The sequence below is a fragment of the Macrosteles quadrilineatus genome, unplaced genomic scaffold (assembly GCF_028750875.1).
Source record: "Macrosteles quadrilineatus isolate MER2022 unplaced genomic scaffold, UCM_ALF_1.0 Scaffold_2__2_contigs__length_208266976, whole genome shotgun sequence".
NCBI lineage: Eukaryota > Metazoa > Arthropoda > Insecta > Hemiptera > Cicadellidae > Macrosteles > Macrosteles quadrilineatus.
In genome coordinates, this window is record NW_026542595.1 from 152,940,037 (window position 1) to 152,952,904 (window position 12,868).

The following is a 12,868-nucleotide window of genomic DNA, read 5'->3' on the forward strand; positions in this document are numbered from 1 at the left end:
GAACACATACCATTTGGACCTACATATAAATATTTGAGATTATGGTTGGGAGCCATACGCATAATTTTGTATACACCGCGCAACTATTGGATACTATAGACTTTTACATCTCTGACTCACCATGAAACCCAAGGCAAATCTGAGTGAAAAATAAGGTACTTTCCTGTTAAAGGGAACATTCATTGTTATCGATGATTTTGTTTCGATATATCGATATTTTTGTTTTCCGATCCGATCCATTACAAATTTACAACAATAACTAACTGATCTTGTTTAGGCTAAAATAGTCTAATATATGGATTAAAAAATGAAACTGTTCTAAGCTAACCTAACATAACCAACCAAACTTGCTGTACCATTTAAAAATTCCGTTTGGGTTTCATAATAGAAAAGGCAAGTTAAACACAGAATTTTTAAATGTTACAGCAAGTTTGGTTAGTTGTTAGGTTATTTTTTTAGAACAGTTTCTTATACTGAAAAATATTTATCGTAGTTGTCAGCTGATATGTTTCAATTTGTTAATATCGATATATCGAAAAAAAATCATCGATAATAATGAACGTTCCCTTTAACAGGAAAGTACCAAAAATAAACTGAAAGACAGCTTTGCTACTAACTGAGATCAGCTGATTAATGACCAATGTTCCCCTGTTATACGAAAGATACTAGTAAATTTGCACCCTTTGAATCTATGAATTTCCAAAATCACCCGTAAGCCGGTCTGTAGGCTAGCCGCCGCTGGACTTCTGCCAGGCTAACTTTAGACCTTCTTCTTGTGAACCTCAGTTTGCCACCAGTTCGCGATTCGTCAACTCGTTTTTGACTCGAAGGTGAGAGTCAAATAGTTAACTTTCGTGTTTTAGTGTTGTGTGAACTAGTTTTGCTTCTTGGTATAGTTTAAATTTAGAGAATTTAGGATGTTTGTGTGTGGAGTGCAGTGACTATTCTGAAGAAAGGAGTAATGGTTGAATTTCCGGTAATTTTACTAGCGGGATTCAACAGTTTTGGGTTTCATATTTTATTATTTTAGGATGAGAAAATTTAAATTGGTTAATTCAAATACACGCGTGACCGATCATTCAAATTGTCTGAATGAACTGAGCTTAGATGACTGAGTATGGTAACTAGCCCGTTGTAAACCCCTTGCTAATGCTAGTTTACATTAAACTTTTAAAAGTAAAATATAAACATAACTGTAGTGACCATTACATTACTTATAATTCTTGACAAATTAAGATAGTGACTACACTGGTCGTATTTTAATTGAATATGGTGAAGAGTAAGTGTAGAATGGAGAGAGATGCTTTTTGTTGTGTTACCAGCTGTTTATTTAATTATTTGGATCATTTATTAAATGTACCTAAATAAAATTATCAAGGACCACTAACCCAGTTTCAACCAACAAATAAACAGGGATTTATGTCTCCTTCGTTCAAATATCTAAGTTTTAATATTTAAATAAAGAAAAATACACCAATATATGCTGATAGTGTTGATAATCAAGGACTTGATCAACAAGTCTGTACAAGTTACAAGACTTTAATATTGTTTTCACCGTTCCGGGTTAAAAAATGTAAACGGAACTGTGATTTATTAAATCTTGGTTATATTTACCATTTACTTAGCTCATAACGTAACTAACAAGGGAAGTAATCAAAACTGTAACACATTTTAACTACACAAAACAATAAACAAACTTCACTCAATAAAACCCTAGGTGTACAACGACGATTCATCCCATGTCAAGGTAAAACTGATATTATTCAATCGTCATTGTGATCCGCTATTCTACAGTACAGTTGAATGTGTATTTAACTAGCTGGGCTCTAGTGGCACTTTACAGACAACTATACTTCATGGCATGTAGTTGTGTTAGGGACGAATAAATTAGATGTATAAGTTTTGTGAAAAACTTGTTTACTGACCAACAACAGCTGATTCTTTAGCTGGAATCGTATTCTAACGACAAAGTAGCCGAAAGCCACAAATAGTTTTCAACCGTCAAAAAATTGTGGATGTGTCATTATTGTCGGGACAACGTAAGTTTGCGGTTGAGGGAGGAGCCTAATTACCATATGGTTTTGAATGACCCAATGAGAACCGTGCGGTGTAATAGTTTATGTTATGTTAACATATCTACCTGACGATAAATGGGATAGGCTCCATCTAATGCAAGGCTATGGCGAGACAAAGGTGACAACGTCTACCGAAACAAATGTCACTCGTAATGGAGAGTCTGTCCAATGTTATTGTTTAGTTATTACTGTTTTCAGTATGGCAAAAGGCTGGCCGGTGCGACTATTCCACACACCAACGCCGCGGCCTTATGGAGGATATGTTTAAATGCAGAATGTACACTGAATACTAACAATTAATACCTTTTTGAATATAATCTGTAGTCGAAATCATCCCGTGTATCCTATACATACAAATACATGGATTAGTAATCTACGTTTTTATACTGAATCAGCTTTTGTGTCAGTTCAAGCATAACTTGAAATAAAATCAGACACATGTACAATATAATCTAGTTGTGTAACGATTGGTATTCGTTACATTGATCGAATATAAAGTGATATAGCAAATGATACTTTATAACCGTTAAAGAGTGTGAAAGTGAGAGTGGTGGTCGATTTCATACAAGATGTCTAGTCTATTTATAGACCTTCCCCGCCTCCGCGTACTCCGAACACTCCTTATCGAAATAATTGATCTCATCCATTGCTCCAAGAAAACGATGCACAGGACTAGACAGTTTACATGGCAATCGTTTTATATAAAAGTGGTTCAGCTCTAATAGATGAATTAATAGAGCTTAAATTTTTTATTTCAGAATATATCTGGTGAAATAGTCTTTAGAAAGTTAATTATTGCTTATAGTCTTCCCTAAAGTAGTTAATTATTGCTTTCATTTTTAATATTTACTTGTACTCACTTAAAAACCACTGATCTAGATACAGCTGGACGTAGCACTGAGACGGAAACTGCTAGAAAATCGAGACCCTGTAATTTTGTTAGGTTGGTATCAACTAGGAGAATCAGCTCATTGGCTCATGGCTGCATATGTTCAATCACAGAATCTCCTAGGTAAAAGGTAACTAGTACATCGCAAGGCTTGAGTACAACGTACTTGATCCCCTGGTACAACGCCTCTTAATTCTCTCATTCAGTTCTATCTGTATAGTACCTAGGCCTAGGTCAGTGCTTGAAACTGGACTGGCTAAGGAAACGGGAAGCGGAGAGAGTGCCGTCCTATTTTTTGCCGTGAGGGTCATAAACTGTCAAAACCGTCTGGTAATCCCGAGTTCCGTTTGACTCCCCAGAGCGTAAGATGTATCAGAGCCCGGGTGCAATTTATTAATTGGGTTACCCTAGTATTGATTGAAAATATCGTTTCGATTAGTAAACTTGCATTAAATATTTTTATAATCAGCAAGTTTGGTTGGTCTAGGTTAGGTTATAATACTTTTATTTCATCCCTCAATCAAGTTTTGCTCATCCTGCCCCCTCCCCTATCGATCTTTTCATCCCCATACCCGCCACACCGATCACTGATACCTTGGCACTCGTCAAGCCTCAGGATGTTAAATGAACCTCGTCAAAGTTTTTTTTAGGCAACTGGCACTCGGCCCTGCACTCAAGAAAACAGGATCATTGTACTATAAACTTCGTACATTAAAATTGTTTTAGATGATTTTCATCTGACAACTGGTTTATTTCTGTAAATCCTTGTACTGACAAGGGGGCAAACAATAATGAATGATCTGTGTTGCCATGGCCTCCTGGGAATTAGATAAGGATCTGTAATAGCTATTTACCTTACAAGTGTAGTAAGAGCGTTTTTACCACGCTTGGGATAGGGAAGTTTAACATGGCGGGTTAGGTAAAGATCATATACACCATTATACAAAAAATACATACTCAGTTTAAAATACGTAGGTACTCAAATTGACTTTTTGTCTTTAAGGGTATTTTTATTGGCTCATTATGATTTTGTAGTGGAAATTAAAATCTGACCGTGTCAGAGAACCCACACGACCCAATTTTCAGTATCATGTAAATCGAAATCATGAACGTGTAACAATAACCATTAAACATTTAAGATTTTACATTAACAAAACTATGCTCAAACTTGCCAGTACCAGGTTTAAGCAAGAAGCCAGATGATTAATCCTCCCACGGATAACTAGGGGTCGACACATCAAAGAGTGTATTGGGCTGTAATTACGGCGGGAAGCTGCGATATTTTGGCGCGGCGTTATTTGTGTTCGGGGGAGGGGAAATGGGTCAACATGGACACAAGTGTCAGTAAACTGATAGTAATTTTGCTCTCTACATTCGAATCCAACTGCGTGGGACGTGAATACAGCTCGAGTTAGTTCTAGTAATAAACATGGCAACAGGTGTTGCGAGCTAAAAGGTTCAGTTTGTATTTTTGTTGCAATTTGATGATTAGAGGATCACTACGGATGCATAAATAAGTTACCTCATTCCAGTCGACCTTAGAAATATCAGGTTTCTTTGTTGAGTTTTGTTTTAGTTGGGGGTGCAAGGAAATTTGCGCTATTAAATCCATATCCAGAATATTTGCCCTGTCAGTACTGTACCTAGAACTGCTGGTAGAAGAAACACTAAAGATGTTTTAAATACACGTTCTAACCAAAAAACAATAAAAAGATTTTAAAATATATGTCCGCGAAACCATTTTACAACAATTATATGATTCTTTATTAGAATATCGGGAGACAGACAACGTATATTTAGCTCTTTAATGTCACGGAACCTTACTGGGTAAATAATATGCACATAGGCATATTATGCATGTAAAACCAGATTAATTGCATGTTTTAAATTAGTCAAAAAATAAAACAAAACTAAGCACGTAACCTACATTTTATGCTCGGATTTGGCTGGTTCGGAAATTGTTTTAAATAGTCGAGTTAGAAAGTTTGAATAGGAATTTGTTCAACTCGATTAACTTATTTTAGTAAGAATTTATGTATGAGAATATTAACGAAAATAAATTACAATTAAAATTACAGTTCTAACCCTAGGTCTTATTGTAATGGCTATGATAATAGTATCATCGCCTTTGTACCATAAATTAAAGTAGCCTAAATGCTAATAGCTACTTTCCTACAGGGAAATCCGCTAAAAGCAGATTTAATATACCATGATACTTTTGTTATCCCTGAAAGTGATGTAGGCCTATTTGCGTTAAACTCCGCATAAACTGAGCTCTTTATTTTCTATGACCTACCAACAAGGGATGTGATTATAATTTTTAATAACCTTTTATCTTTGGGTTCGAAAACAATACCCTAAGCTAAGATTAAGATAGTTATCTTAGCTTACCATAGACTATTTATTTTTTATTTTTGTAACCGCCCTATTGGGGAATGGTCAAAATCCTGGTCTTGCTACTATAAGGTTATGTTAGATAGTACCATTAATTGATAGCCCAAGTAGAAAAGGTTTGTAAAGTAAAACTTTACAACTTACTACCACGTATGATATAGCTTCACACTGAAACTAATCCTCTTACTCGATAAGTATTTTTTAAAGTACTAAAATGTATAAAAGGTACATAAGTAATAGAAAGAAGAAGAAACCATTTTTAATTCTCAAATATTTCTATAATCTCAATTAATATTACGCATAAACACTATGAAATTAATTACTCTAATTTACGAACAGATTAAGAGGAATGTTGAAAGCAAGTATTATTTCAGGATGTTAATTTTGTTTTGAAATGCAAATGATAAGTTTGAAAACAGTTAAGTTATACACGCAAAGAGGGGAGCGTTTCATAAACTCCAAATTTCACAAACTCCAACGCTTAAAATATTAAATAAACAGAGTGGTTCATAACCTCCAATTTTCATAAGCTCCAAATCTATAACATTCAAATAATCACTGTTTCACAATGTCCAAATTTCACAAACTCCAACGTTAAGATACCAAATAAACAGTGCGGTTCATAATGTCCAAATTTCATAACCTCCAACGGTACAGTCTGAGCCAGAAGTCTCTACAGTGGTTGCCACAGTCAGATAGCAGGCACCGTTCGCCAGCGCTCAACTACTGATAATACGTGCATTTTATGATTGAAGAACACTCAGCTGTGTGACTCAAATACGTGTTAGCACACAATGTGCAAATCAAATTTACATTTTTACATTTTTAATACCTTTAATTCAAGCTTTCAGCTGAGTTTCTTAACTGTTCCGTCTCTCAATTAAAAAGCCAATTATTACATTACAAATATCGTAAGAGATTTTTCACCGATGAAAAATTTTAAAACATATAAATATGTTTTATAAGTATATTTTCTAATAGCTGTTAAAATTTCATGATGATTACATCAGTTGTTTTTTTGTTATGTGTAAAAATAGCCCTTTGTTAGAAAAGTGCCGAAAACCTTGTACTTTATTCATTCTACCCACTAAAAGGATGAGTTTAAACTACATAAAAAGGTAGAAACTAACATACATAAACGCAGAAATACATTTTTATAAGTAGGATTTAACTTATACATCATATTGTAGGTCACGTTTCAATAAAAGCTCATACTCGAGTATTTACACTTTTTTACTCACAGCAGTCTCGTTTCTCTTTGCAACTTAATGTGGCTAGTTCAATAATGTTCAAGTTTTGACAAGGTGATAATTTATATTTGGATTGCCTTTTCAGTGGAGAGCTAAGCATTGTATACCTCTTATTTACCAATAAAAATGCGTAATCACAAACAGTGGAGTCTTTGACTGTCGTATAAAATATTAAGGTATGAAGTTGTTGTTGTTGTTGTAACGATTATTGCATATTCTATTTAAAAATAGTGTTCAATGTAAATAATTCAACAAGTTATTAGATAGGTACCTTGTAAAGTTTTTAGATTCTATTTAGCAAATTTCCCTATAAGAAAGTACAGTAGCTATTACCATCGGTGGCATGGTAAGACCTAGGTCCGGGACCGATTTACTTTTTGATTTTGATGTCCCCAAAGGCCAAAAACACAATTCGTTAAAATTGTTATATTTGTATATATATGTGTACAGCTGTCCGTGTGAAAGCATGCATTTTCTAAATTTAAACCGACGACTGTCAGGGATTGCCCGGTGTCTTAAAATGCGGGGGTGAACGTTTTAAATAGGCCTATTTCGATAGAATGTAAAGTCAATCGCACTTTTAGCAGGAATTCCACCACATAAACTTAGAATAAGAGTAGTTTCTATTTTTGTTTATATTATTTTGACCAGAACCAAATCTAGGGTAAAGTTTAGTCAAAGGGATGCATTTACACTAATTTAGTTTACCTTAACGAAAGGAGAATAAAAGTAGAAATAATAACTGGGCCAGGTCGCTAATTCAGTGGGTTTTACCAAGAACTTAAATTATCTCCACATCTTTATATGCCTTTTCGTATTTCACGAAGACAATTTCCGAAATTACAATCGGGGAAGCATTTATATCAAAGAATTTTGTTAACTATAGACTACCGGTAAGCATTAAAATGCACAAACATACGCCTGTAAATTAAGTTACCATTCTTCGTAATGTAATGACATATTTGATGTAATACAGTATAGTATAATGATAATTAAATGCTAGAAACTCAGTTTTTATATCCCGTAAACTGATGCTGAGCCGGCCAAACTCCTAGCGCCAATGCCGCGCCAAGCGATTTTATGCCTATTTTTAATCGCTTAAAAATGATACAAGCAGGCTCCGTATCAAAAAAAGCTTCGAATAAAAAATAAAATTCATACTTTGATCTAAAACTTTGCCGCAGGAATTTTTTTCCTGACCAAAAAATAAAAAAGTTCCTCGCTTACTACATTTTTCATGTTTTTTATGGTGTTAAAAAACAATCATCTGTTTTAATTTGCCTAAATAAATTATAAAAATTATGTTAAGGTAAAAACTAGCTACATAGTAATGAGCACTGGTTTTTCCAGAAAAATAATATATCAATTTGAAATTTGTATGTTAAGAAATAAGTGTAGCAGAGCAGGTTTAGTGAATGTATGTTTGTGTAAAACAGAGAGGTTCATTCGGCCCGTCCGCCTCGGTATCCCGCCAATTCGATTGACTTACGGCAGAGACTGTACCGTTGGAGCTTATGAAACTTGGAGGTTATGAACCGCTCTGTTTATTTGATATTTAAAAGTTGGAGTTTGTGAAGTTTGGACATTGTGAATCGGTGATTATTTGAAAATTATAGTTTTGGAGTTTATGAAATTTGGAGGTTATGAAACGCACTGTTTATTTAATATATTATCGTTGGAGTTTGTGAAATTTGGACATTATGAACCTCACCCGCATAAAGCACAGCATGCTGTGAGGTACAGTAAGACTTTGGATTGAAGCCAGAGAATGATCTAGGAACGCCCACCACAATCCTCAAATACACAATTAGGTCTCATTATTTTGCTACAGATTCTTAAATAGATTCAGTTTGATTACTTAAAAATACTTAAACATAAGTTAAGAATGCTATACGCATTTAGGTTTCTCTGTTTTTGCTACAGATTCTTAATTAGAGCTAATTTTAATAGTTACTTGTATGTCACTTTAAAACCTAAGCTTATGGCCGAATGAGGGCAGTAATAAAAAATTAGGCCCCTCACTAATTTACTACCGATACTTATATAAAATTAGGTTAAATAAATAACCTGGTTGAATTTAGGCTTAGAATTCAATGAAGGAATGTAATTGGAATTACTGAGGGTCAAAGGATACACACACGTTTTATATGGTCACCCAAAAATGTAAAACCACTATTTTCAAGCAAATTTTATTATTTTTGGACTATATAAAAACCAATTAATACAAACATATTTTTATTCATGCTTTCGGTTAGTGTTATGGTATTCAATGGCTGAAAAAAATATCAAATACAATTAATGTTAAACAACGACACTCTTAATACTATCAGCTGGTAAAAAAATAAAACAGGTTTCAACAACAAAAACACTTATGCATAAAAGTGTAAACATACAATGAACAAGTTAACATGTTCAGGCTCGTTAAACGTGTATTCCTGTCACAAATAATCTTGACTCTTCAACTGAGCTCGTCGTCAGAAACTACCACGGTGAAAAAAGAAGAAACTCTCTCGGAGATCGCAAACAAAATTTGTCTGGAGAAGACAGGATATCAACCGCTAGAAAACAACGCTTACTTCAGAGTGGTAGAAACTCCTGAAAACGGAAACGTGACTTTGCCCTGCAACTACTGCGGGGAAAAAGGCGAAGATCTGCCTATGATATGGACGTGGAAAACTCGTGATTTTGGAGCTGAAGAAACCGAAGTGAAGATGGGATTGGAGGCTAATCTAACTGAAAACAGAATTTTCACTTTGCCTGATAATTCCCTGACCATACAACGTGTGAACATGAATGACACCGGGCTATACTACTGTCGAAGTCCAGTAGAAGAGTTTTCCCAGTTCCACTTTAGCCTAGATGTTGTTCAAACAGAGGTGGCCATCCATGAGAAGAGAAGAGAGGTTGACGATGAACGCGACTTTGGTGACTTCAAGGAGAAAATCATCACGCCCACGAATGAGAAGTTGGCAAGCAATTTGAGTTTGGCGAAGGACCTCGACAGAGTAGTGGTGAAGATCGTCAGCGAGTGGGATCCTTGGCTACCCTGCGATGGCTGTTTGGGAATTCGTAAGAGATACGCAAAGTGTAGAATTCGTTCTGGTGTAAACATTGCTAAATATTCTAATAAGGAAGGTGAAATGAATCCGAATGAAAAACGTTTGGTAAGCTTGAATATTCTTTCTTGTCATTCCTTATATCTAGCTAGGTGGTTTCCTGGTTTGTACTCAATCACGAGTTCTTTACCCAATTATATGAGAGTGCAAAAGTGTCAAGATGCTTGTATCCGACAAAACCGTATGCTACACGAAGCCAAATACAGACTCGACTTTCTAATGGACGAACGATCATCGATGTCATTCATATGCCCGGACACTGACTTGCGAACTAAAGTAATCTGGCGTAAAAGTGGAACAATAATCAAACCTGTTGGTGTGCCTGAGAAACGAGTTGAAAGAAAGTTTAAAATATTTCAAAAGAAAACGGATTATGAACTCAAACATGCCTTTGTGGATCGAATGAATGTCCTGCAGCTTTGCTACGTAGGGGACGAGGAGACAGGAGTGTATACTTGCTATATTGACAACAAGCCGGTTAAAGATTTTAACATTACTGTTGTCACTCCGGAAGAAACCTTGAGAGAGAGAAAGTACCACTTTATGTTGCTGACGGCTTACACATGTACCTTGTCAGCAGCTATAGTTATCCTAGGAGTAACATGGGCGATCATGAGACGCCAAGAGATGTTCCAAAGCATGGAGAACCCCGGCACATCTCAGAGTGGATATTCCAGAATGAGCGGGCCTAGTTTAGACGAACTACTACAAAGTACGGATGAAGAATAGTGACTTATCTTCCAAAGTCATATTCGGGTTGAGTGTATTGTGTTAGTATCATAGCTTAAAAGTACCAATAAGGCTAGAACTAATTCCATTAGAAAAGATCAGTTTATTCTTTCAATGAGAAGTGAGATTCGCCCAATGGGAACTGTATAAAATGTACATAAATGCGTTAAACTGTCCTAGCTTTCTTTAAAAGTCGATTTTAATCCAACCTTACATATTTTATCGTATTACAAGTATATTCATTGTAGGTACACAGTGCCTCCATTTTGAGTACCGCCATTAAACTTTGCGGGACGCCAGAACCATAGTTTTGCGCTGATGCTGGGCAACACGAGTTTTGAAATACGTTTGCTCACTGTAAAAACTCAAATTGATGTATCTAGCAATAGTTTATTGGGCACTTTTTTGTCAACGATTTTTTGCATAGCGGAATGCAATCAATGGTCCATGAGCAAAATTTCATTTTCATCTTCCTCCGTCAAATCATCCGTAAAGCCATATGGCATTATAAAACATGTTTACTACGTTTAACAAAAACTTGCGAATTTAATAAAAACACATTACAATCAACTTTGTCGTTTAAAAATACGAGTGCAAACATAACTCTTGTCCTCTTCTAGTATTAAGAACTACTTGGGTGGCAAATGTTAAGAAATTCCTAACTCTGAAAGACGAGGAGGATCATTGTTTGTTTATGTTGCTTCAACGCGGAAGTTGCTCCAGACGACCTCTATATATAGTACTGCAACAATAATAATCAAAGATGCGTTGAAATAGAGAGATGTTTGCTTCCTATCTGAATCATATAAATAGTGTGTTCCAAGGGATTTACGCATGAACTTGTCAACATGGATCATTTGCTTAATTAACCCTTCAAGTTGTGAGTAATTTTTACCAATTTTAACGAGAGAGTAAATAGTTTACGATAACTATACTTTTTCACTAATACACTAAACAAAAACAAATAACCAGTTATCGTTAAAACTAGTTCAACATTTCAGAGAACAAGTTTAGTTCTGCTGCATTCGTGACATATGTGCCTTTAATCATGAATCACAGCCTCACAATCAATAATTCTGAGTGTTTTATGTTGTTTGCCTAGTATGGTATAATTTTATCAGTGCATTACTTAATTTACCACCAACTTCTCAGTTTTATTTCGAATTTGTATTAGGAAATTAGCTTGACCTTTCGAAAGCTGTTGTTCAAAATATCTGTTGGCATCCGGATCAACAATTAACCTGAACAATCACTTGGTCTGAAATCAGCTGATTAAGAACACGATTTTGGCAGCGAGTCGAGTGAAGATGCACAATGCGTTAGAATTAATTGTTGCAATGGAGGCGGTCTGAGTTGGATGAGCCAACATTCAGATTGCACCACTTTCAATTTACTCCTCTGGTTGGGGTAGCGGATTTCTACCCCCGGATATTTACCCCCATGAAAAAACGCCTACGTCATTTTGACGTCACGAGGGGCGGGGCCTATACACGATCGAGAAACAGCCCGCGACTGGAAATCTACCCCCGGACATCTACCCCCGGACATCTACCCCAAGACATCTACCCCCGGACATCTACCCCCGGAAATCTACCCCCGTGGTCAGCTACGCCACGTATCGGCCAAGATGAATTGTTGTAATTGATTTTATTAATTGGTTTATGTAAAAAAACGGCTCTTCGGTTATTCATTAGCTTCTAATATCCAGTACACAGCATGTGATATGTCGTTGTCATGTCATATTTGATTTACGTAGCTAAATAAGGTTATAACAAATAACATTTATCTTATGTTATTGGAATTAAAACAACTACAAGATTATGCAGTTAAAAAAAAACTAGGTATTCTGAAATCAATATGTTTTTTTTCTAAATATGCTATTATGAATATGCTTTCTTATTATTTACTTTAAAATATTTTTGATGATATCATCGTTTTGGTGACACACATGTCGCGTTGACTGTTGTGTTGGCAACGACTTGGGGTATATTATTGCCCAAGAAGAATAAAGTATTTTTTGAGTTTTCGTTTTACAAGAAAAAAAAATAATATGCATAATAAGTTAATGAATAACCGAAGAGCCGTTGACTTACATAAACCAATTAATGAAATCAATTACAACAATGCATCTTGGCCGATACGTAGCGTAGCTGACCATGGGGGTAGATGTCCGAGGGTAGATGTCTGGGGGTAGATGTCCGGGGGTAGATGTCCGGGGGAAGATGTCCGGGGGTAGATGTCTGGGGGTAGATGTCCGGGGGTGGATGTCCGGGGGTAGATTTCCAGTCGCGGGCTGTTTCTCGACCGTGTATAGGCCCCGCCCCTCGTGACGTCAAAATGACGTAGGCGTTTTTTCATGGGGGTAAATATCCGGGGGTAGAATTCCGGCGACCCCTCTGGTTCAATTATTGTTAC

General features: G+C 35.8%; 1 protein-coding gene across 1 annotated transcript; it reads left to right on the forward strand.

Annotated features, from left to right (window-relative positions):
- Positions 1-9,010: 9,010 nt before the first annotated feature.
- On the forward strand, positions 9,011-10,716 carry LOC128986735 (uncharacterized). Its single transcript, XM_054407240.1, has one exon. The coding sequence runs from the start codon at positions 9,017-9,019 to the stop codon at positions 10,451-10,453; it is 1,437 nt and encodes a 478-aa protein (XP_054263215.1). The 5' UTR covers positions 9,011-9,016; the 3' UTR covers positions 10,454-10,716.
- Positions 10,717-12,868: the final 2,152 nt, after the last annotated feature.

Excerpts from the sequence above, each read along its gene's own strand:
- LOC128986735 (XM_054407240.1), top strand. The coding sequence starts at position 9,017 with ATGTTCAGGCTCGTTAAACGTGTATTCCTGTCACAAATAATCTTGACT.